Source organism: Lycium barbarum, chromosome 11 (genome assembly GCF_019175385.1).
Source record: "Lycium barbarum isolate Lr01 chromosome 11, ASM1917538v2, whole genome shotgun sequence".
Lineage (NCBI taxonomy): Eukaryota > Viridiplantae > Streptophyta > Magnoliopsida > Solanales > Solanaceae > Lycium > Lycium barbarum.
Window position 1 is genome coordinate 90,155,921 of NC_083347.1, and position 26,379 is coordinate 90,182,299.

General features: G+C 38.5%; 1 protein-coding gene across 7 annotated transcripts; it reads left to right on the forward strand.

The window, feature by feature from the left end:
• The first annotated feature begins 387 nt into the window (after window positions 1-387).
• On the forward strand, window positions 388-24,695 carry LOC132616589 (mediator of RNA polymerase II transcription subunit 25-like). 7 transcript variants are annotated; one of them, XR_009573302.1, is made up of 17 exons: window positions 388-722; window positions 2,160-2,282; window positions 2,435-2,465; window positions 2,718-2,781; window positions 3,582-3,712; window positions 5,139-5,192; window positions 6,100-6,306; window positions 6,402-6,467; window positions 7,388-7,598; window positions 9,388-9,533; window positions 9,613-10,425; window positions 12,023-12,076; window positions 12,302-12,330; window positions 12,836-12,904; window positions 13,022-13,106; window positions 13,775-14,029; window positions 23,815-23,897. XR_009573302.1 is itself a non-coding variant. In XM_060331102.1 (17 exons), the coding sequence occupies exons 1-17, from the start codon at window positions 628-630 to the stop codon at window positions 24,400-24,402; spliced, it is 2,676 nt and encodes an 891-aa protein (XP_060187085.1). In that variant the 5' UTR covers window positions 392-627; the 3' UTR covers window positions 24,403-24,695. The 7 variants fall into 7 exon arrangements, 6 of the variants coding, with proteins under 6 accessions (XP_060187085.1, XP_060187086.1, XP_060187087.1 ...); XM_060331102.1 differs by lacking the exon at window positions 13,775-14,029 and adding an exon at window positions 23,992-24,695 and having other exon boundaries at window positions 392-722; window positions 23,815-23,901; XM_060331104.1 differs by lacking the exon at window positions 13,775-14,029 and adding an exon at window positions 23,992-24,695 and having other exon boundaries at window positions 394-722; window positions 9,466-9,533; window positions 23,815-23,901.
• Window positions 24,696-26,379: the final 1,684 nt, after the last annotated feature.

Below are 26,379 nucleotides of genomic sequence, written 5' to 3' on the forward strand. Positions count from 1 at the left end.
AATACCCTTTTTAAGCTTAATGAATTTATGTTGAAATGATCTAAACATCTTTAATTTTTACAAAATACTTTTTTTATTATATTTAATATTAAAAATTAGGAAATAATCATTTTAAAACTTAGAGCCTGTTTGGATGGGTTTTTTGGCTTATAAGCTGTTTTCCAGCTTATAAGTTGCTTTAGATAAGCTAAGTTAAATGAGCCTAATTATTTTTTTGAGCTTATTTTAAACACAAAATGACTTTAAGCTGGCCAACCAAACACTAAAAAAAACTGAAAACAGCTTATAAGCAACTTATAAGCAATCCAATCCAAACGGGTTCTTAGTGAGGTTATCCAAACAGATTTACTATAATAAATCAAAAACCCTAGATATATAAAATCATAGTTTATGCCCTATTTTTGACTTAGAAGAAAATTTTGCATGTCTTCGGCTGCTCAAAGAAAGTCTACAAAATCAGAAATAGACAACACTAGAGAAGAAAAACAAAAGGCAAAAAGCAAAAAGAGACAACATTGGACCTGTGAAAGAGAAGTAGAGAGAAGCGCAAGTTACGAGAAAAGCGGTACTTAAAAGAGTTTGGAAGAATTGTTTGATAAACAGAGTTGATCGTGGGCGTTGATAGAGATGGTGGACAAACTGATCGTGGCCGTTGAAGGCACTGCTGCCTTAGGCCCTTACTGGAAAACCATCCTTTCCGATTACCTTGATAAAATTGTCAGGTACATTCATAACTCACTTCATCTCTGTTTTTATTAGGGCTACCAATTATTTATCAAGTTAATTCATGTTTAGTGTTAAGACTATCACTGATGTGCTACTCATTGCCAATTTTGGTTTGCTATTCCATGTTTTGCTACCCGAATTGAGCTGTTTTGGGGGATTAATTCAGTTATGTTGCCTACATATAGGATTGTATATATTCCACAAGCTGGCCGGTTATGTAATAAAATGCCCATTTTACTATAATCTGACTTATTTCATGTTTTGCAACCAGAATTGTGCTGTTTTTGTGATTAATTTTTGGTTCATTCAGATATATAGGATTCGTAATCGGTATATATGTCGGTTATGTAATAAAATACCCATTTTACTAGGATCTGATTTATTTAGAAAATCTTTTGGGTGCGTGAAATCTGATTTTGTTTTGGTATTTCACGTTTTACTACCAGAATTGAGCTGTTTTGGGGGATTAATTCAGTTATTTTGCCTACATATAGGATTCGTAATCCGTATATATTTCAAAAGCTGGTCTGTTATGTAATAAAATACCCATTTTACTAGAATCTCATCTAATTAGCAAAACTTTAAGGCCCGCGAAATCTGATTTTTGTTTTGGTATTTCATGTTTTGCTACCACAATTGAGCTGTTTTTGCTATTAATTTTGATTGATTCAGTTATTTGGCCTATCTATAACTGTTTGTAATCCGTATGTATATTCACAAGCTTGTCGGTTATGTAATAAAATGCTCATTTACTAGAATCTGATTTATTTAGAAATGTTTTAGGGTGTCTCCGCGCTTGAAGTCACACCATTCTAATTAGGGTCGATTTTCCCTAGTTTAGGACGAGAACTCGAGCCTCAAAATCTACGCGTGTTATAAAATTTTGGTTAGCGAAATAAAGGTCAGAAGGGATTGAACTCTTGACCTCGTTTAGGGTGAGAGCTAAACAGTTGAGCCTAGATATGGCTTGTATACGGGGTTTCTCCCCATTTGTTCATAAAATTATTTACCTTATCAAAATACTTTAAACCGATGTATCTTTAATGAGGCTATTATGAATAGATTTCAAAAAGTGAAAATTCGTTGAATTGAGTTGTAATAATGTACTTGAATTAGGTTTTATTATTGTGCTCGGATATTTTTTTTAAACTATGGTCGTCACAGTGATTTGTTTATTTACTCAATTTTGGAAATATCGAATCGCTTACGAGAAATCCTGCGTACATCACTGATTCCAATGCTAGAACATCATTGAGAAAATACCATTCTAGGGAAATACCACCTCTACATGTGATAATCATGTGCACATAGCAGTTGAATTTCTCTGAAAGTCGACTAGTTTGGGAACCTTTATATGATGATTGGAAGCTTTTTAACTGGTCATCCATTTCATTCTTCTTTGATATTCTTATTTTCAATGTTTTTCCTGGAAGAGTTTTTGGTTTAGATCCCTCTGATGCCTGCTTATGGAACTTTAAAGCGCTAATCGAGAGCATCACTCCTGCAGCCACCAAACAAACAAAATTGAACTGTTTTCTGTTTCCCCTAGAATTTAGGTTGGTATATTGCAGCTATATATGTAACTTAATATGTATCAAAGCTGTTGTTAATTTATTGGTCTCATGTTTTGTAAGTTGGTCATATTGAACCCTGCAAGAAGGATTCAAGATAAAGTTTACTGAGTAATAGCTTGTGGTAATTTGTGCAGGTGCTTTTTTGGAGCTGAGTCAACTTCACAGGTTTGCATATTCTAAATGGCTCATTTTCTACTGGTTATTCTTCTCTAGTATTTATGTGATGGCAATTTTGTATGAATAAGTTTATCAATATTCATCATGACCAACGTGATTTATAACTCAAATCAAGCACACCATTATATTCCATATTACTGATAAAAAAAAAAGAGTATATTCCATAATATCTGAGTTCTAAGCAATTAATTGTACGATCTTCTAGCTAAGCTAATTCTACCTTCCATTTTGAAATTCCAGAAACCATCTGCAGCCAATGTGGAGGTCTCCTTGGTCATGTTCAACACTCATGGTTCTTATAGTGGTTTGTATTTTTCTTGGTCTTAATTCCTAGTTCTGTTAGCTGATTCAATTGCAATTTTAAGCATGCGGGCTTGTTGAGTCGTGCACTTAAAACCATTTTCTAGCCCTATCTCAAATCTCAACCAGGGAAAACAAATTTTCCGTACTGATTTTATGGCATGTCCAGATGAAATCGGCATCATTCCATGATTTTAGGACTGTTTTCTACGTAACGCGTACAATCTCCTTGACGTGCAGAATTGTTAATACTGTGATTCTTACATGCCAGATCTATCTATTCAGCATAGAGTTCTGTTTAAGTTAATTACGACTCTCTTGATCCATGATTTATGAATTATTTTAGTATCTGATTTCATGAGTCCATCTATGTGCATAGCATTGATAAATCCTCTTTGACGACGGCTTACAGTTAATTTCAGTTTCTTATTTAAATTTCCTAACTTTCAAATTAATTTTTTTCAGTGATATTCCAGTGGATTTGATGGTCTGTTGTAATTTTTGAATTAGCAATAAACAGTTTACTAGTAAATGTTGTGTGGTTGTTGGTTGTTGAAGCGTTTATTCTGACCCTGTGGCAGTATCTCATATGAAACCTAACACTTAATGAGACTTCCCCTCCCTACTCCCCTCTTCCCCATAAAAAGAAATAAGGAGAAATGAAATGGTGGCCACCACAATGTAAACCTTTGAAAAGGATTATTCAATCTTGATTATGTATTAAAAAAGATCTTGTATTTCAAGGCTGTCTCTCACTTCTTTTTCTTTGTCAAGACACATATTTTCTTACTATCTTTTATGCAGGTTGCCTGGTTCAGCGGAGTGGCTGGACAAGAGACATGGATACCTTTCTTCAGTGGCTTTCAGCTATATCTTTCTCAGGAGGTGGTTTCAGTGACGCTGCAGTTGCAGAAGGACTTGCTGAAGCATTAATGGTGCGTTTTACTGATTAAGATGTTCTAAAAACGAAATTTGCATTTCTATTGGTGTCAAATTGTGATAATATCCCTAATCGAAATGTCCTTTATGAATGACCGTCATATGGGTTAGACATAGAATAATGCAAACAAGTTATGGTGAATAACCCACCAATTCATGTAGATAGCTCCCTAAATTACGTTGAAACCCCATTTTGAAATAATAATGTAGGCAACCCTCTCCAATTGCCTTACAAAAGCTCTCTGACTTTCTCGCTTCTAGAGTTTTGACACTCTCTTGGGCCTAACACCACTTCCCTTCCCCCTTAATTTTCCTCCATCAAAGTACTTATCAGAGCACATCAGAGCGCTGCCATGGCTTTTTCTGGCACTGTCACTGCATTACAATGTTCGTTGGTCTGTACATTATTCGTAGCTTGGGAAAAGATTTGGACCGTCGATCCAGATGGTTCCTCACGGTTAAGCCCAAACTTATTGGTGAGCCGATTCAAATTCTGTCTCCAAATTGGTTCAATACTCCAGGGTTATTATGATCCTTTCATCTTTTTTATTTTTTATTTTTATTTTCTGATCTTATTTTTTTCTTCACCATTTTGAATTCTCCTTCCCCCAATTCGTTAAAAACAGCCGTTACCAACTCCGACGCCATTTTTTCTAGCCAATGATTTCTTCCTTCAAAATTTCTTAACTCACACTTTACTCCCCCCATTCCTTCCCTTCTCCCCCTCCACTCCTTACTTCCCTAAATCTCTCCACTAGAAATATACACCTCTGATTCAAATTCTAGAGTAAATCATAACTTGTAATATAACTCCCCAGCTTCCACCACCACGGATATGGGGATTTTGCCTCATTTCCTTACAAAAGCTCACTCTGGTCATATCGTTCATGCTATAGTGGACATATACCCCCACACCAATCCCCTTATTTCCTCTTTTTCTTATCCTTGCCACAAGAAGTCTCATCACATTGTATCAATTTTTTCCCACTTTGTTTGACATGGGGAATACAAGATTGAGGTTTAAACACTGTTAATAAGTATCAAACGATCCCTAAGGATAGATATTGTCTCTTCAAACATGAACATCTTTTCACATTTTTCACCACACCTTGCCAGGTTGGCTCTGATTTATCTCTTTTGGCTCTTTCTTCGCTGTTCATTCTACTTTGAGATGTATGACAACTCTAGTAGTCGTATCCAATCCAATTTGGTTCAAAACTGGCCGGAATGCATTCTGCAGCTTGCGATCACCTATCCAAAGTTCCAGTTTTTCCATTGCGATTCTCTAACGTTAATTCTGACTGCCTCTCCATTTTGAAGGAAGCTTGAAAAGAAACTATGCGCCGTTCATCATGTGCACTTGTGTCTCCCCTGATTCCTTGCATATGCTTTGCAGCTATCTTCTAATTTCTGAGCATGTAGGTATTTCTTGGTGATTTCCTTCGAACTTCCAGACCAGGCAGTCTTTTCAACTTTGTAAGAGCTCTTCCTTTTGTTCTGTATTGTGATGATCTGACCATCTTCTTGCTTTTGCTGCTTTCGCATAGCTCATTGTTTTTACTTGATTTGGTGCATCACATCTCTCAATTTAGTCTTTTCTAGATTACTTAATCTTTACTGCAGTATTTTTCCATCCGATGTCATATTAGAACTCTGATACAATTATGTTGCTTCTCCGGAAGCCCTTGCTTTGCAGTATCTGCGATGAGTCTTCCTTGAATATTGAAGCTCTGAGCATTAAAATATTTGTAGATCTGATCTGCCTCACTTCATCTGAATTTCTTCCTTGTGCTGTCTGATGCCTCTATCATTAGCTTCCATACCAATACTGATACCAGTCTGCTGATTGTCAATCTCCTGATGAAGTTTCTTCTCCTCTCTACCCGTTCGTGCCTACTTTCTGAATCACTTAGTGTTTCTATTATGTAAAAAGACTTGTTTCCAGCAATCGTTATGAAAAGACTTTTTTCCGGTGCTAAAATATGTCTTACTTTCCATGATGTTGACTCAGTTTGATCCAATCATTTTCCAAGAGAGATTGTCTCAAATGTTAGTTTGTTTGGCTTAAGCTTGAGTCCTGCAGGAAGGTTAGAGTGAGGGAAACCTCTCTCTTGATTTACATGTGGGCCATGATAAGTTAGTATTCTATCTCTCCTTTCCTGATGTTGAGGTGTACTTGAAGTTCCTTTAGTCTGTTCTTAAGCTGTTCAGCAAAGGAGGATGTTGATCATATAGTGCACACAATAGTATTAGGATTTGTTGAGTCACAATAAAAATTGAGTTGCTCCTGGTTTGCTTTAATAACTTGCCTACAGCATATGTATTGTGTTTCTTTTATACTTATAACATATATATACATGTGACTAACTGATGCTTCATTCAGATGTTCACTAAACTAAATGGAAACGAAGGTCAACCAAACATGGAAGGGAAAAAACATTGCATTCTTATTTCTGCAAGCAACCCGTATCCGTTGCCCACACCTGTTTATCGACCACAGGTGCAGAAACTGGAGCAGAACGAAAATGTTGAAGCACAAACAGATAGTCGATTATCTGATGCTGAGACTGTTGCCAAGGCATTCCCCCAGGTACTGATATAAAGCCTTTTCCTTTTCAAAATCCTGGCCTTTCCCTTGCATATTCTGCTTCATCCTTCGCTGACAAGTTACTCTTTCCCTTGCAGTGCTCTGTTTCCCTGTCAGTTATAAGCCCAAAAAAGCTTCCAAAACTAAGAGCAATATATGATGCGGTAACTGTGGCCAAGTTCATTGATTTCTTTCTTTTTTGTTTGTTAGGGTCAAAGCCTGTTTGTGTCGTCTTGAAACTTGACTCTTCTTTGTTCCTGAGAACTAAAATATTTACTGTCTTCAACTTCTCCTAGGTGCTGATTGACTTCCTGGATGCTCTTTCTGACCTATATAGAAATAATATTATTACTCTCTCTTGAACTGGAAAGTTGCTAACTTTGTGACTCATTTACCATGATTCTATGTTGAGGATGGGGCAATTACATGATTTTAAATGAGTCGTGTACCATATATTATATAAGTATTCTTGGAATGTCATTAATGGGACAAACTTTGGAGCACTTCTCATTCTCTTGATGCTTAAGTCATGGAGAGCATTTCACTCGTTAAAAACTATGAAGTTGATGGAGCCGCATGACATTATCACTTAGTCTTAAATAGAGAAAGGTGATGCAAGTGGACTTTATAGTTCCATTTGTTTCAAATTCTATGCTTGTTCATCAGAAGTAGGAATATCCATGAGCTCCACAATGACATCCTCCCATTAACTTATCTCTTTTTCATTTTAGGAGTCCAAATTTGAGAATGTGCAGCATCCTATAGTGGTGCAGAAACATTTAGCCTTCATGAGTGCTTAAATATGATCAGCTTTTTAAGTGATTGCGGATAAAGTTTTTATCATTTTAAACTGCCTAGGAATCCTCCATGATACTTATCTTCTTAACATGCTATTAATTCATGGTTCTTGACAGTAGGGTGAGTGACCGTCTTCCATGAAAGGAAGAGGAACTCATAATCTTCCTCACGCTGCACACACTGCTATCCTGCTAGTCTTAGTGCCGGAGATATTAAATACGGAAGACCCCATTTTCCAACTTCTCATTTTAGTTTTATATTAAGTGTGAACTTTGTACGGATACAGGGAAAACCTAATCCACGAGCAGCTGACCCACCCATTGATACAACAAAGAATCCAAACTTCCTTGTTTTAATTTCTGAAAATTTCATCGAGGCTCGTGCTGCTTTCAGTCGCTCTGGAATGACCAACTTGGCATCAAATCAAAGCCCTGTCAAGATGGATGTGTCTTCTATTCCACCAGTTTCTGGGCCACAATCAATTTCTAATTCAGCAGGTTTGTGCAATTTTTTTGAACTTATAGCTTTATCATATACTGACTCTGTAGGAGCAATTTTGTGAATAGAAATAGAGGAACACACACCAAGAGATAAGTTAGTGAGAAATAGAACACGAGAGAAGGTCTATCGGAATGCGTGACGTCAATGTCTAATGCTTCTATCTATTTATAGACAGAATTTATGATGAGGATATTTATACTTGTCCAATGTGGGACACTTTACAATACTATGAAAGTCTACCTTATATCAAGTATTATTAAAAGCGCTCGCTTCAGCGCTTAAAGCGTAAAGCGAGGTGACAGGTCATCGCTTTTGTTCCCTGAAACAAGGCGAGATTTGAAAAGCGAGGCGAGGCGTGAAGCATCATTTTGTGAAAAAGCGAGTTTTTTGGAAATTTAATTGGAATGAGGGTTAATTTTAGATCTAATTTTAAAACAATCACAACAGACTCACGCATCTTTTTTGCTGCTCTTCTCCTCCAATTCTAGGGTTTCAAGGTAAGTTCTTCCCTTCTCTTCGTCTTCCTCTTCAATTTTCTCTTCTCTCTTTTTTTTTTTTCCTCTTTTTCTCTTCTCCTCTATTTTCTATTCCTTTTCTCTCCTCCTCTTCTCTGCTTTTTCTATTTTTTTCTCTTTGTCTTTTCTTCTCTTTTCTATTTGTTTCTCCTCCTCTTTTTTCGTTTTTTTCTCTCTTCTTCTTTGATAGTTTACTGTAGTTTTTTTGTTATCTGTTTCTCTGTTTTTCCAAGTTTTTTTAATGTAAGATTTGAAGATTTGCTTAATATCTTATTTCTATTGAGTTCTTGGTTATTTGTATATGCAAATTAAATATTTTTGTCAATTGTGCTTCAGTTGAAAAAAGTGTGCACTTCGCTTCACGCTTCTCACTTCGGTGAAGTGAGTCCTTGTCACTTTTTTCTGCTTCTGGCCTTCCAAAACACTGCTTAACACCATATAAAACAAGTAAAACCACTGTTTAAACTTTATTCATCCTGATATAATCGTTCCTTATTAGTAGGCGCATTAGCGCATTATAATTTCTTGTGCTTTGATTTATGTTATTATTTGCTACTTTCTGTACTTTGATTACTCTATTTTATCTGTGCCGCTTTCGTGATTTGCATTTCCATATCGCTTTGAATTCCTTGATTATCCTGTTTTACTGTGTCGCTTGCATTATTTCATTGCAATATCGTTTTAAATCTTTTAACCTTATCTGACCCCCTTTTTATGCTTCTATTGAGCCGAGGGTCTCTCGGAAACAGCCATCCTACCTTGGTAGGAGTAAGGTCTGCGTACATTATACCCTCCCCAGACCCCAAGATGTGGGATTTCACTGGGCTGTTGTTGTTGTTGTTGTTGTATATAATCGTTCCACTCTACTGTGCATTTTCTTTCTGTGTAATCTTGCTCATGTGTAATTTATTTCAATTTTTGGAGTTCAAGCAAGGCCGGTTGGATAGACAACTGATTGCTGAACTGTTCAACTCTTTAATACAGCTGTAGTGTCTACTGTCTATTGCTAAAATTTGCAATTTATCCCTCACCTAGTCTTCCTTAATTTGGTTGAGATGTAAATGCGGACATGTGGGAATGATACTTTTGGCTGCTTCAGCATTTATATATCTTTTTATCTTTTCTGAGGATTAGTTATGTTACATCATGTTGAGTACTGTTTAAAATTAGAGTTTTAGTTGATACAAGTCTAAAAATAATCAATCTCCTCTGGTACAGTATGCAGACTGGATCAATGTGTTAAAAGATACTCTTGTGTGTTTTAATACAGAGCATCCTGGGATATATAGATTACTCTGCAGTTATATTGTTGGAGGGATACTGATTTTCTTGTCTATTTACCTCTCAGCAAATGTATCTGTTATGAGTCGACCACCAATTTCCACTGGAAATATTCCTTCTGCAACTGTAAAAATTGTAAGACTCAACAACTTGTATACCTGCTTGATCCACAGACATTATCGTGATGCTATGATCTTATAACATGTGTTTTCAGGAGCCTGCTACTGTGACCTCCATGTCTGGACCTGCATTTTCACATATTCCATCTGTTCGTCCTGCTCTTCAACCTGTTCCAAGCTTGCAAACTTCTTCTCCTCTTTCTGTTTCTCAGGAGATGGCATCACATACTGAGAACGTTCAGGAGATGAAACCCATAGTCAGTGGCATGACACAGTCCTTACGTCCGATTGCTGCAGCAGCAGCAAATGTCAGAATCTTGAACGATGTTGCTCAGGCACGCCAAGCACTAGCCGGGGGAACTTCTATAGGACTGCAATCTATGGGTGGCACCCCTATGCTTTCAAGTATGATATCTAGTGGAATGGCATCTTCTGTCCCTGCTTCTCAAACTGTATTATCATCTGGGCAATCAGGTGTGACAACAATAACTGGGTCAGTTCCACTAGCAGGAAGTGGGCAGAATACTCAAAACTCAGCTCCTGCTTCATTCACTTCAACTGCTCCCAGTATGTCTGGGAATACGAACATTAGCATTTCACAACCTTTGAGTAATAACCAAGGAGGTGTTAGTATGGCTGGTCAAACAGTTGCTGGAATGAGCCAAGGTAATCTACCAGGCACACAAATGATGCCAGGTGGGGCAGGGATGAACCAGAATATGCTGACTGGGTTGGGTGCAACTGGTATGCCTTCTGGAACTGGCACAATGATGCCTACTCCAGGGATGTCTCAACCAGGCATGCAACCTGTTGGTGTGAACAGCACAGCAGCTAACATGCCTCTTTCTCAACAGCAAACATCTGCTACATTGCCATCAGCTCAATCAAAATATGTGAAAGTTTGGGAGGTAAGACCGACTAATCAAAATATGTTCTTTAAGAATGTCGTAGGTTATATTTTCTTGATGTTCTCTGCTGGAACTTCTTATTTTGCTTTAAATCAATCAGTCTCTAATTCCGAAATCCTTTGGCAGTACAATATCTGTCGAGATTTCTATATCCGACACTTACAAAAATGGGGATTTTATGTTTTCTGTTTGTTTTTCAACCATTAAGAGGCCAATATAAGCTTAGTTTAACATGTGGGGTTTTACCCGCAAGGGTGGCTCAGTTGGTCGAGCATGAGACTTTCATAATGGAGGTCTCGGGTTCGAAACCCCCTGCCTACAACAGCAGGGGATTTTCCTTCTGGGTCGAGCTCGTCGCACGGGGCTTGCCTATTGCGGGTTATCTCTCCTGTGTGGTTTGCGAGCTATTGCATAGGAGTTGGGTTTACCCTGTGCGCACCCGAAGGGTAGTGGTTGCGGGTTCCCATGTCATCAAAAAAAAAAAAAACATGTGGGGTTTTGACAAACTTTCTGTCAATCTCTCCTGTTATGTGGTATAACAATGTAGTCATTTCAATATAATAATTCAGAATCACAATGCCAAAGATTTTTTATGGTAGTAGTAACAACAACAACATAATACCCAGTGAGTCCCACAATGTGGGGTCTGGCGAGGGTAGATTGTACGCAGACCTTACCCCTACCTTAGGTAGGGAGGCTGTTTCCGAAAGACCCTCGGCTCAAGAAAAAATATAGGAAAGGTTAGATACGGGTAAACAATTCAAAGCAATTATGAAAATGAAAACAACGAAAGTGAATAAGCCATGATAAACCATTCTGTGCAAACAGATACTCGCAGAAATCAAGGGACAAGAAACTAAAGATCAATGCAACTACTCGCAAGAAAGAATAAATGCGACTACCTACTAGCCTTCTACCCTGATCTGAGTCCTCCATACCCTTCTATCTAAGGTCATGTCCTCGGTAAGCTGGAGATGCGCCATGTCCTGTCTATCACCTCTCCCCAATACTTCTTTGGCCTACCGCTACCTCTTCTGAAACCGTCCATAGCCAGCCTCAATTAGTTGTTTATTGCACATATATGGTGATTATGATTTAAGGGGGCTTTAAAGGGCTCTCTTGTAGGCTCTGGTGGGTTGCCATTGACTGCAATATTTGCACCATTTCCCTGGGCACCAGCTATAAAGTATCACACCCTATCTCATCCTTTCATATGTTGTTGGATTCGCAATTGTAAACGTCTAAATTGATGTTTTTGGGGTGTTTGATACCCAGTTGCCTATATTATTTGATTATTAAACTGCAGTTATATTTAAGAGGGGTATTTGAGTAGTTTCCTCGGAGTTCTGTAAATTGGCAAAGAAAACTTTAAAGTGGATTTTGAACAAATAAATATATTTTGTGGAAAATCAGCTATCTCTGATCTTGGTTGTCTTTTCACCCCTAGCCGCTACCTAGTGTTTAGTCGCTGGGTTCCTTCTCTGTGATTCAATTCAGATGTTTATCTTGTTTTCTTTTAGAAACTACCTACAGGCAACTACGTTTCTGTATGATGTTAATGAAGTACTCCTGATATTCTATGATGAAAATGTTGCAGGGGAACTTATCTGGTCAGAGACAGGGCCAACCTGTATTTATTACCAGATTAGAGGTATGCTTATAACTAGTCTAATTGGAGTTTCTAGTTATTACAAGTTCTTTTGCCTTTTTCCTCTTTTCTAGTGCTTTATCGTTTAAGTGAGAGTGTCTTAAAGAAGGCACTCCAGTTTTTGTGTTGAGAGATGAAGTATTGTGTAATTATCTCTTCATGTTGTAAAATTGTTTGCTGGATCTCTACTGAATTTACTAAATGTTGTGATCTAATTTCTTGTGGCAGGGGTATAGGAGTGCCTCAGCTTCTGAATCGTAAGTTTTCATTTTCATAAATGCTTGACTTAGTGATTTCAAATGCCTAACTCGTACAATTCAAGTTGATTGCAGTGATGTTATCCCTGGTTGGATTGTGCAGGGGACTATATTTTGTCTTTAATAAGTTGTAAGGAGATCTGGTAGTTGGATTTCATAGAGTAGGTTTAGCAGTGCTACTGGCTTTTCCATATTCGATTACAAGATCTTTTATTCTACACCTAAAGAACTCATTTCACGACTTAGAAAGTAATTGGTAGATCTGAACTATGTTGTCGTGATGCACCTGATCTTACCAAGATCAGCAAATGGTAGAGACACCAAGGAATTCATGATTAAGTTTTAAGAACTTGTTGCTTTGTGAGAGAACAGTCTTGTACAACATTGAAAATCGCCTTTTACTTCCTCTGTTATGCATCTTTAGTCTTCTTTTCACTGCCGTATTCAGTGTTTATTTTACTAATATTAACACCTAGAATTGATATGTCCTTTGTGTTCTGGTCAGGCTTGCTGCAAATTGGCCTCCAACAATGCAAATTGTTCGCCTTATTTCCCAGGATCATATGAATAACAAGTAATTCATTTTAGATAAATTAAAGTTTGCTTGGTGGATCTTTTTCATGTTAAGCCGTGCAGTGTGCACAGTGCAATATACAAGCTTTCTGATAATTACATCTTTTTCTTGTACCAGACAATATGTTGGGAAGGCAGATTTTCTAGTTTTTAGGGCAATGAACCAGCATGGATTCCTTAGTCAGCTGCAAGAAAAGAAGCTTGTAAGTGTTCTTACTTTTAAAGATTGAGTTCTGCAGCTAGAGAAAAGCCCAATTTCATTGTCGTTCTTTTATAGGCTGCCTGCATCTTTGTTGCATCCATATGTACTGCCCTATTCTTGTTTATGGTAGGCGTTCTTTAGTTAAAAGACTGAGTTTCTGCAGCTAGAGAAAGACCAGATTTCGTTGTAGTTCTCTTATTGGTTTACTGTATCGGTCTAGCAACGTAGACTTAAACGTAGAAAAATCCACTCTTATGAATGGTTTAAAGGAGATTTGTTATCTGAAGAGATGTTTTAGAGACATAAATTAAGGTGCTTGTGGCTAAAACTTGGAAATAGAAACATAATTTTTTTAATGAGCTGGCAAACTATCATAGAAGATTATATAGTATTGACATGTAAGAGATTAATAGAAGAACAACAGATAATAAAGAGGAAATTAGAATTTTTTCATTGATTTACTTTCTTAATGTTTCTCCCGGGCACATTTTTCGAGGAAATGTCTTAAAGACACTTTTAGACTCCCCCCTCCATCTCCGGTGATCCCTCTGATCACCGGAAACCTCTTCTCTCTCATCTCTTTCATCTTTTCTCTCTTTCTTCTCTTTCCTTTTCTTTTTATTCTCTCTTGATTGCTAACAATGGATGATACCATTTACTTTGCAATAGGTTACAAGTCTTATGATATCACAAAAACCACTGGTACGACTGGACTGAAAGAAGCAGAAATGCTATAACAAGAACAACTTTCAACAAGAAGACTATGGAATGAATCACTATGACTCTGCGGGAAGCATCCAAGATGAAAGGGAATAGGGTGAGAAGATGGAAGAAAAAGGACAACTTCTCAGAAGTCTTTTGTGCTAGGAACTTCAACAAGTATGGGAGATATATCAGTCTGATTAATGTAAGGGGCAGAAGGAGGTCGGTCATAATTATTCTTGAATTGACATTTAATTCAGGTTGGGTATTTATTGCGGAGAAAGTTGACAGATTCATCTGCAGTCACACAGACAGGAGAAAGATGGAAGAAAGCAGACTGGCTGATAGAAACATTCCTTATGCAGAAGTGATAAAGAGCAGTAACTGGACTAACAGGAAGGACAATGTCACAAAAGCAGATTCTACATTGAAGAAGGGAGAAAGAATTTGCATTAATGACAGCCCAACAAACCACAGTGTAACATTAAAGAGGAGCTTAGTAGGCCTGTTTGAATTTAAAGCAGGTGAGCCACCAACTTTATCAGAGATTAGAAGATGGGCTAGCAACTTATGGAAGCAAAGCCATGGTTTGAATATATATGAAATGGGTAATGAGTCTTTTATCTTCGAGTTTGCTTCAAGAGAGATTGCAGAGCAAGTTATTGTAGGAGAATGGGCTTGGAGAAATTTTAAGGTCAAGCTACAATGGTGGAACCCAAGAATAGGTGCAGTGGAGGAAAATAATAGACCAAGCTCAATTTGGATCAGAATAGTAGGTTTACCCCTACATTTCTGGTCTCAGAAAGTATTTAGAACCATCGGCGATCACTGTGGAGGCTGGATGGAGACAGAAGAAGAAACACAGCTAAGGAATCACCTTAAATGGGCTCGGATAAAAGTCAAGGGTGATGGGTCTGACATTCCCAAGGAGATGAGTATTGAAGATGATGATTTTTGCTATACCATGCAGATTTGGACTGAAGCACCAGTAATGGTGGTTACCGGAGCTGGAGATTCAAATCATTTTGCACATCAGTCAAAAAATAAATATCCAGTGGATAAAGAGGTGGGTGACTGCACCTTTGAACAGTTGACAGATGGAAGTGATGGGAGCCCATGTGAGAGCACAGGGGCACGTGGACAGAGAGAGAAAGCTGGCAAAAAGCAAGTGGGCCTGGGGTTTTTGGGTGCAGTCCCTTCACAGAAACCAAGCCCAAACTTTTTTGTGGGCCAATCATCCAAAGCCCAAGCCAATGTTTCATTTAAACCAACAGGAAAGACATGTGAGAGGCATGAGGAAGCTGTTAAAGGATTAAAAGAGATCCATTCAATGAATGGGAAAGCACTGCTCCTCCCAACTCTTTAACTGAAACTCAGTTGAGAGAGGAAAATAAGTCTCATTCCATGGAAATGGAGCAAAGAAGAGAGGAGAGAATTGATCCTGCTCCCTTTCAAGAGAGTGAAGATGCCTCAGACAAAGGTGAGTGCCAAACAGAGGATTTCAACTTACAACTCTAACAAGTTCATGATGCTGTACCTGTAGCAATGCATGTTCCAAATGATCAGGAAAGTAATGAAATCAAAGCTACAAATTGGGTGAGGGGAAATTCTGGATATAAGCAGCAACTATGGAGTAACCATAGAAGGGCTGAGGGAGAAAACACAAGTCTTGCTCATGAAACTTGATGCAAGGAAGGCTGCAAGTGAAAAGATCAAGAAAGGAGGAAGAAAATAATTGTCTCCCCAAAAAGCAGAGGAATAGGGAAAACTGAAGAACCTACAATCCAGCTTGAATGAAGAGGTAGAGGGAGTTAGAAGTAGAGGGAGAGTACTTGCCTTGTCTTTCAGATGAATGTCAAAATAATCACTTGGAATGTGAGGGGACTTAACAAGACATCCAACATAAATCTTGTTAAGACTGCTATGCAAAAATGGAAGGCAGATGTTTATTGCTTTCAAGAAACAAAGGTGAACAAGGAGGTGGAGGCTATTGCTAAACAAGTGTGGCCTTGTAGGTGGATGAAGTGTGGTTTCATTGAAGCTATTGGTAGTAGTGGTGGGATCCTGATTATGTGGGATAGCAGGGTTTGGAGTGGGAAACATATAGAATCTGGGCAATACTCTATTTCCTATAAATTTGAATCAGTCAGAGTACCTTCAGTTGGCACCTAATAGGGGTTTATGCTCCACATACAAGAATGGAAAAGCTGGAATGCTGGGAAGAAATTGCAGCTGTCAGAGAGTTTTGTGAAGGGCCTTGGGTAACCTGTGGAGACTTCAACACTGTCCGATTCATGGTGGAAAGAAGAGGCTGTAGCAGGATCACAAATGTGATGAATGATTTTTCCAGCTGGATAGAAGAACTGGAACTGCATGATCCCCACTTAAATGGTGGGAGCTTTAATTGGTTTAGGGGAATTAATCACCGCAGTGCAGCGAGAATAGATAGATTCCTATATTCTATGGAATGGGAGGAAAGCTTCAAGAATATCAGACAGAGAATTCTGCCTAGAATTGTATCTGATCACAGTCCCATTGTCCTTGAATGTGGGAACTGGGAACAGAAGAAAGCAAGTTTCACGTTTGAAAACTGGTGGCTAAAGGTGGAGGGATTTAATGAGTTGATCCAGAACTGGTGGAATGATTTCCTGGTAGAAGGGTGCCCTGATTATATTTTTTGTTCAAAGTTAAAGATGCTCAAACAGAAACTCAAGGACTGGAGCAAAACAACCTTTGGGGAACTCACAAACAGGAAGAACAGTCTTCTCAATGAATTAACTGAGATTGACTTGGCTCAGGACCAAAGAGAGCTGTCTGAAGATGAGATGATGATAAGGGCAACAGTTCTTGCTGAATTGGAAGAATTGGCTAAGAATGAGGAAAGCAGTTGGAGGCAGAAGTCTAGAATACAATGGCTAAAGCAGGGGGATAACAATACAATTTTTTTTCAAAGAATGACAACTGCTCACAGGAGATATAATAACATAGACAGATTGGTGGGGGGGGGGGGGGGGGGGATAACAGAACCAGCAGAAATCAAAATGGAAATGATAGAGTTCTACAAGAAACTTTATTCAGAAATTGAAGAATGGAGGCCATCTTTTGAACTTGTAGACTGCCCAAAGATTTCAACTGAAGAGAAAAACTGGCTCCAAAGGGCATTTACAGAAGCAGAAGTTTTGCAAATTGTAGACCACTGTGATGGTGACAAAGCACCTGGGCCTGACGGTTTCACTATAAGTTTCTTCAAAGCATGGTGGACAACAATAAAAGATGAACTGATGTTGACTATCCAAAACTTCCATCAGAATGAGTTTTTTGAGAAATCCCTTAATGCTACATTTATAGCTCTTATCCCCAAGAAGCATGGAGCAGAGGAACTAAAAGATTTTAGACCTATAAGTCTGATTGGGGGGTGTACAAAATAATCTCCAAGTTGCTTACTGAGAGGCTGAAAACAGTGATGGATAAATTGGTGGATGTCCACCAAATGGCTTTCTTGAAAGGAAGACAAATTTTGGATGCAGCTTTGCTAGCAAATGAGCTGATGGACTCTAGGGTGAGGCAGAATACTCCAGGAATTCTATGTAAACTGGATATAGAGAAGGCTTATGACCATGTAAACTTGAGATATCTCTTGAAGGTTCTCAAGGATATGGGATTTGGCAACAAGTGGTTGAATTGGATTAAATTCTGCATATCCAATGTTAAATTTTCACATATCATCAATGGAAATACTGAAGGATTTTTTAATTCTCAAAGAGGACTGAGACAGGGAAATCCTCTCTCCCCCTTCCTCTTCATTTTAGCCATGGAGGGGCTCAATCACATGATCAAGAAAGCTAAGACAAATGGTTGGATGAAAGGTTTCAGGGCTCTAACAAATAGGGGTCATGCCATGGAAGTAACTCATCTGCTGTATGCAGATGATGCTCTGGTGTTTTGTGAAGCTGAAGTATTACAAGTCAGGCATCTGAGGGTTATTCTTACCATTTTTGAAGGTATTTCTGGGCTGCATGTAAACTGGCACAAAAGCCATCTTTTTCCAGTGAATCAAGTTGGGAACCTACAGGAGATAGCTGAGAACTTAGGCTACCAAGTGGGATCTCTGCCCAAAAAAATACCTGGGCCTGCCCTTGGGTGCTAAAAACAAAGAATTGGAAATTTGGTGTGAGGTGCTGGAAAAATGTGAAAGGAAGCTGGCTAGATGGAAGAGCCAGTATCTATCTTTGGGGGGCAGAGTGACACTGATAAAATCTGTGATGGATGGTCTTCCTTCTTACATGATCGAGCCTATTCCCAGTCCCAAAAAGCATTGAAAAGAAGTTTAATCAACTGAGAAGAAATTTTCTCTAGCATGGTAACAAAGAAAAGAAAGGTCATAATCTGGTGAATTGGGATGATGTGACTCTTAGTAAAATTCAAGGAGGTTTGGGGATAAAGAACTTAAGTATACAGAATAACTGTCTACTACTTAAGTGGCTATGGAGATTCTGCTTTGAAGATAGGGCCCTCTAGAAAAGATTCATTGCACAGAAATATGGTCTTCTAAATCAGCGGACCACTTTAGAAGTTGATGGAACCTTTGGGTGTAGTGTATGGAAGACAATTAGAAGGTTGTGGCCCTTGCTAAATAGTAAAATGCACATAAAAGTGAGGAATGGACTAAAAACAGTTTTTTGGAATGAAAAATGGATAGGAGATACTAGTCTAAAAGAGATGTTCCCAAACTTATACGTCATAAGCCTTCAGAAAAATGCCACTGTCTTTCAATTGTGGAGCAATCAAGGGTGGAACTTGATTTTTAGAAGACCTTGAACGATTGGGAAATAGACAGAGTAACAAACTTGCTCCAGATTTTAGGTACCTTCCAGGGCACCTCAATTGGCCCTGATAGACCTGTCTGGGAGCTGCATAACAAGGGAGATTTGACAGTAAAATCTTGTTATTGGAACATGAATAGCAATCAGTTAATGCTAGTCAGCATTAACTGGCCTTGGGAACTAATCTGGAAGGTCAAAGTTCCTCATAAGGTTGCCTGCTGTACATGGTTGGTGATCAGAAGAGCATGCCTAACTCATGAAGTGTTACAGAGAAGAGGTACTCAGATTTGCTCAAGGTGTTTTATGTGTGGACAAGAAATAGAGATCAATGGTCACCTGTTCCTACATTGCAAAACAGCTGTAAATCTGTGGAGCATGTTCTTATGTTTACTTGGAGTGAGTTGGGTCATGCCACAGACCACTTTTGAACAGCTCGAAAGGAATTGGAAAAAGAATATCTAAGGAGAACTGGTGGGAGAATATACTAGCATGCATGTGGTGGACACTATGGAAAGAAAGGAATGCAAGACGTTTTCATGATAATGGCAGCAGCACTCAAAAGATCAAGATGAAGTGCCTTAGTTTACTTTATTTTTGGCTTAAACAGGATATGGTGGGGGAAGTAGAATCTTTAGTTGATTTTATAGGACATCTGTAAGCTCTAGTTTTTTTTGTTGTTTCAGGGTAGTTTCAGGCTACCAAGGGATGTAAGATTATACCTCATCACCATATGATGAGTGAGTTTTTTGTGTGAATACAAAGTTACCTTTTACTCAAAAAAAAAAAAAAATAAAATAAAAAAATAAAGAGGAAATTAGAAATCATGTTCTTGAACTCTATCAAACTTTATTCACTGAAATGAGAAATAGAGACCATTTTAGGATGGAGAGGTCAAACTTTATATTGAAGAAAGTTCGTGGAGACCATTTACTGAGGATGAAGTAAGTGATGTAGTTAAAATGTTTGAGGGAGATAAGGCACCTGGTCCGGATGGATTTAACATGACATTCTTCCAAAAAATGTTGGAAGATTGTCAAAGACTGTTGAAAAACTGTGGAGTACTTTATCAGGAAGGAGCATCTGAGAAAGCTTTAATGCATCATTCATTGCCCTTATTCCAGAAAAGAGAAGCGGTGCACATTAAAGAAATTAGAATTGGGGAATGCATACAAGATTATCTCTGGAGCCTTAACTGAAAGGCTCTAAAGGGTGATGGACAAATTGGTGTATAGGAATCAGAATGCATTCATCAAAGAAGGGCAAATTGTTTATACTCTCTTGGTGGCTAATGAATATCTTGGCTATTATCTGAAGAAAGGGAAAAAGTGGTTTTGTGTAAGCTGGATATAGAAAAGGCATATGACCATGGCTGGCTTTTCTTCTTAATATCATGAAACAAATGAAGTTTGGGGATACGTGGATTCATTGAGGTAAGACATGCATTTTTACCGTTAGATTTCCAGTTTTGATCGATGGGAATCCGGAAGGCTTTTTCAAAACTCAAAGGGTCTGAGACAAGGAGACCCACTATCTCCTAATTTGTTTGTTTAATTATGGAATGTTTATCCAGATGTTGCAAAAAGCTTCTTGGAGTGGTTTGATAAAAGGTTTTGGGATTGAAAGAGATGATGGAAATGTTGTCACTAAACCACTTCTCTGACTAATTCTTTCATCTTCCTGGAAACCGAGGCAGCAGAGGGACTGTGTTTATCATCAATCCTCTGCGTGATTGCTTAAAAACTAGGTCTACGCAGATCACCATGGAAAATAGAATCTACTTCATAGCAGGTATTAAGTCGTATGATATTATTGAGAACCATATGGAAGCAGAAAATGGTTCGAATGGGTTGAATGCATGAGAAACTTGATGGGAAATATGAGTCTCAACAGGAGGTTCATATGTGGATCTGTGAGCTGTTACATTAAGCGTCTGAAGGGATGGATAATGTCTTTAATAGGCGGAAGACCATGGACCATTTATCCAATATTTAATTGCATGCAGAAGTACTGTTAAGGGAGATTTATTAGCATTGTTCATGGATAGCATACAACAACAACAACAACAGTGAAATCCCACAACGTGGGTTCTGGGGAGGGTAGAGTGTACGCAGACCTTACTCCTACCAAGGTAGGACGGCTGTTTCCGAAAGACCCTCGGCTCAATAGAAAACATAAAAAGAGGTCAGATAAGGCCAAGAAATTCAAAGCGATGTGGAAATGAAAATAACGAAAGCGACTAAGCCATGATGAAGCAGTTTGCAAAGGGGCAGTAGCTATCAAAGATAAAATAAGATAATCAAAGTACAGAAAATAACAGATAGTAGCAGAAATCAAAGCACAAGAACTTATATCGCGATAATGCGACTACTAATATGAAAGGATAAACGATACTATCTAATAGCCTTCTACCCTAATCTGAGTCCTCTATACCCTCCTATCTAAGGTCATGTCCTCGGTAAGCTGTAATTGCGCCATGTCCTTTTTAATCACCTTTCCCCAATGCTTCTTCGGCCTACCTCTACCTCTTCTGAAACCATCCCTGGCCAACCTCTCACACCTCCGCACTGGGGCATCTGTGTCTCTCCTATTCACATGTCCAAACCATCTCAGTATCGCTTCTTGCATCTTGTCTTCCACCGAGGCCACTCCCACCTTGTACCGGATAGCCTCATTCCTAATCCTGTCACTCTTGGTGTTCTCACACATCCATCTCAACATTTTCGGCAACTTTCATCTTTTGAACGTGAGAGATCTTAACTGGCCAACACTCCGCTCCATACAACATAGTCGGTTTAACCACCACTTTGTAAAACTTGCCTTTAAGTTGTGGTGGCACCTTCTTATCACATAGCACTCCGTAAGCGAGTCTCCATTTCATCCACCCTATCCCAATACGATGTGTGACATCATCGTCGATCTCCCCACTGCCTTGTATAATAGATCCAATAGACCCAAGATACTTGAAACTACTTTTCTTCTGGATGACCTGGGTACCAAGCCTCACTTCCACGCCAGCCTCTTGAGGTGCTTCACTGAACTTGCAATCCAAGTACTCTGTCTTGGTCCTACTCAGCTTGAACCCTTTAGACTCCAGAGTCTGTCTCCAACCCTCCAGCTTAGCGTTAACTACGCTACGAGTCTCGTCGATCAGGACTATGTCATCCGCGCAAAGCATACTCCGTGGCACCTCATCTTGAATTTGCCGCGTCAATTCATCCATCACCAAGGCAAATAAAAACGGACTAAAAGCTGATCCTTGATGCAATCCCATCACAGCTGGGAAGTGCTCTGAGTCTCCTCCTACTGTTCTTACACTGGTCTTGGCTCCCTTATACACGTCTTTGATCACCCTAATGTACACCACATGTACACCTTTACCCTCCAAGCATCTCCATAGGATCTCCCTTGGAATTTTGTCGTAAGCCTTTTCTAGGTCGATGAATACCATGTGTAAGTCTCTTTTCCTCTCCCTATACTGCTCCACCAGTCTCCTTACAAGATGGATGGCTTTTGTAGTTGAGCGTCCCGGCATGAATCCGAACTGGTTCTCTGAAATAGATACGCCTCTCCTCACCCTCATCTCCACCACCCTTTCCCACACTTTCATAGTATGGCTTAGCAGCTTGATACCTCTATAGTTGTTGCAACTCTAGATATCGCCTTTGTTCTTGTATGGAGGGATCATTACACTCGACCTCCATTCTTCGGGCATCATTGCCGTCTTAAAGATGACATTAAACAACCTAGTCAGCCACTCCAAACCTGCCAAGCCCGCAATCTTCCAAAATTCCCCAGGAATAACAGTTACTATTTTACCAGAGATAGAGTTAAATGTAGGGTGGGAGAGAGAGCCTCTAAAATCGAAAGATTAATTCATAGAAACATTCACATTACAAGAGAAATACAACCTCCTAAATTGCACAATACTTATGCTCAGCCTGTACGTGCTAATAGTGGTCAGAAATGAATGATAATATCAAAGTTGATCAACCAGAAGGCAACTTTATCAGAATCTTTGGTACAACATCAACATATAGAAGTCTTGCGAACAGGTGCATCGTTGACAGGTTCACAGAGAGTTAGATATAATCCCCACATGCATAGAGATGCAAAGATGGGTAAGTTGCAAGTGGAGTAACGCAATAAGAGTTTATGAGCTAAATGGACAAAAATTTCTAACCAGAAGGAACATCATCAAGACATTGATTCTACAGCGGAAGACTGGCATCTATTGATTTCAGGAGACAAAACTAACTGAAAGGCAATATAAATATGTATGTCAAACAAATATGGGGAAACAAGTGGACTTATTGGGCTTGCCTGGAATCAAATGGAAGAAGTGGTGGCATTATGTTCTTATGGAACAAGAAAATATGGGAGGGAGGAGTTAATTTTGGGATAGAGAGTATTACTTGCAAATTTTCTGGTGTGAATCGTAATTTCATTTGGCATAGTACACAGCAGTATTTTATTTGAGTGACATAGTGGAGAGACGAGGATTGTGGTGGGAGCTTACCTCTAATAGAGGAGCTTGTACAGGGCCATGGGTTGTAAATGGTGACTTCAACATCACACTGTATAGTGCGGAAAGAAGAAATGATACCATACATATTAGATCTATGATTGAATTCTCAGATGTACTGGAACTGATTGATCTTCTTTTTAATGGAGGTACTTACATATGGTATAGGTTAAACAACCATCAAGACTAGATAGGTTTTTAGTATCCACCGACTGGGATGAGGGATCAGGAGTCCTTGGTATCAAGGGTAACTTCTAATCATATTCCAATTCTATTATAATGTGGGTCGTGGGAGAATAAGAAGTCTCCACAAGTAAAAACTACTTTTTACCTTTCTGTTTGGTTGATTCTTTATTTTTATTTTTTTTGTGCTGGACACGTGATAACCTTGCTGAAGATCTTACCAAGCATAGCGTAGCAGTCTTCTTTTTGCATCATTGTGATAAATGATGACATTCCTATAGCCACTTAATCTCTTTTCTTATTTGGGGTAAAAATATGACATTCCTATGCCTTGAAAGTTGTGAAAGATGCTGCTATTGCTACTTTTAGGAGCACAGTTGTGTAGATCTACATCAATCTTGTTCTGTATTTTGTAAAAGCAGCTTTCTCTTTCTACTGGTCGGATGAACTAAACTTGTGGTTTTCTATACATTGTCAAGTGTGCGGTAATACAACTACCATCACAGACGCTGCTTCTCTCTGTTTCTGACAAAGCCTGCCGCTTGATTGGAATGCTTTTTCCTGGGGTAAGAAATGTTTTGCATTCTTGACATCACAATTTAATAAGAGGTATTTTTAGGAATGAATGAACCTTCAGTGTAATGTTATATTTTCAGGATATGGTAGTGTTTAAGCCACAGATACCTAGTCAGCAGCAACAACAACAGCAGCAGCAGCAGCAGCAGCTGCAAACACAACATCCGCAGCAACAGCAGCATCTTTCACAGCAGATGCCATTGCAACAGCAGCAACAACAACCTCTGATGCAACAGCAGGTGCCAATGCAACAATCACAGGTTCCCCAAATGCAGCAGCAACAGATTCACCAAATGCAGCAAATGCAGCAACAACAGATTCCGCAAATGCAGCAGCAACAGCAGATCCCTCAGCAGCAGCAACCAATGGTTGGGACAGGGATGAACCAAGCCTACATGCAAGGTGGTCCTGCAAGGTCACAACTAATGAATCAGGGTCAAGTTTCATCACAAGGACAGCCAACCATGCCAGGAGGCGGCTTTATCAATTGAAAGTGTCATTGAATTAGACAGCTCTTATACAAACTGAGACCAGGCAGTTGATTCCTACATTAAAACTAAGCATTTACAAATGAAACTCTCAAGTGTTCAAACTCATTCTAGGCTCTAGCATAGACAAAGTACTTGTGCTCCCGCTAATCAGATTAGAGTGGTGGTCGAAGTTCAAAACCAGTATTGCGTTTATTTATGTTCAACTTTAGTTTTTGACGTCACAGCTTTCCTTTGTGATACAGCAATTCACTAGCTTTCACCATCATATATATCTTACTAAAATGTGTTTTACATCCTGGTTGCAAGGACTGAGTTCCTGGTTGCTTATGTTGGATGCGTAAATGCACGCAGGATGTGAATTGAAGAGAGTAACTTTTGTTGTTTGGGCATGTCTCCTTGGACATGATCCTGCCTATGCAAGATCCTTCAAATTATTTTTAATAAAACAAAAGATAGGTTCCATTAAACAGTGGGAACTAATCGGGAGATTAGCATCGTTTTATGGAAGCAGAAGTGCATCTAAGATTGGACATATCCACAACTGAGAGGGTGTTTGGATTGATTTATCTTAAGCTCTTTTCTATTTGCATCTAAGATTGGACATATCCACAACTGAGAGGGTGTTTGGATTGATTTATCTTAAGCTCTTTTCTATTTTTGTGGTTTGAGAAAGATAAAAAGTATTTTTAAGAATTTACTTTTAGGCTAAAAAAAGTATAAAAATAAGCTAAAAGCCAAAGTTGGGTATTCCCAATTTATGGCTTCTAGATTTTAGCTTATAAGCTACTTTTAAAAAGCCAATCCAAACGCCCTATGAATCTGTCTTGTAGATATACAAATGTCAGTAAAGGTGGCTGGTCATGCAAAGATTAGAGTATTGGAAACAATTATATTGGTCAGAGCGTGTAAGTAGCGCACACAGAAAAAAATGAGAGATTGTGTGAGATGGTTTCGTTATTTGCATCTCAACAAATGATGAATGGTGCCAAAAAAAGAGTCGGGATTAATGACGCGAAGAGTAGCCAAAATGACTGAAGTAATGGCCGAAAACTAAGTTTACAAATACTACCTTTAATGCACTTCTTATGCGCTATAGGTGACTAGGCTAACGACCCTCCATTAAAACCCATTACCCGAGCTTTAAAAAATTTAAGAAATAAAATAACTTTTTTTTTAATAATGCACTAAACAAATGCATTATGCAAGCCCAAAAATTTCTAAACCATCAACAAGACTCCCAGTCATTGACAATTCTTCATGACTATGCAATGCAAACCCATATCAAATTATAGGTAAGTTTTACACAAATAAAAAAATATGATTTGTGTCTTAATTCTAGACATAAGACACTTATGTGTAAAACTTCCGAAATAAGGCACTTACGTGTAAAACTTTTCCTACTCTTTCATGTTCTCAAACAGTCGAATGATTTAATTAATAGAAAATCTTTAATTATAATTTTGTTTGTGCTCAAACATGTGCTCAAATAGTCGAATGATTTACGAGTAAGACAAAAATACAAGAAAATGATTTTAATTGATGGAAACTCTATAAATAATTGTATATATCTGTTTACCCCGAATTTGGATAATCAATTAAATTTGTGAGTGGGTATAAGATATATGGTTAAGTCTCAATCTACTTGACAAAAGAAAGATATAAATATAGATATAACACGACGAGAGCAATGATAATCGATGGTTTGCTATATACTTGTATGTTCACTAATGTGTGAGTGTTATCCGATTGAAGTAATGCAAGAAATGAACACAACAAATATGACCGAAATCAGGTGTTTGAGAGAGATTTTGTATATATTACTATTACAAAGTGTTCTTGATGTAAGGAAGCCAACCCCCATAAAGGAGAGGGATGAGCTCTATTTATAGTGTTGCCTCCATGGGCTTCATACAATACTAATCATAAAAAAATAAGAGAAAGGACAACTCTGAGTGGGTTAGGTTGGCCGTACTGTCT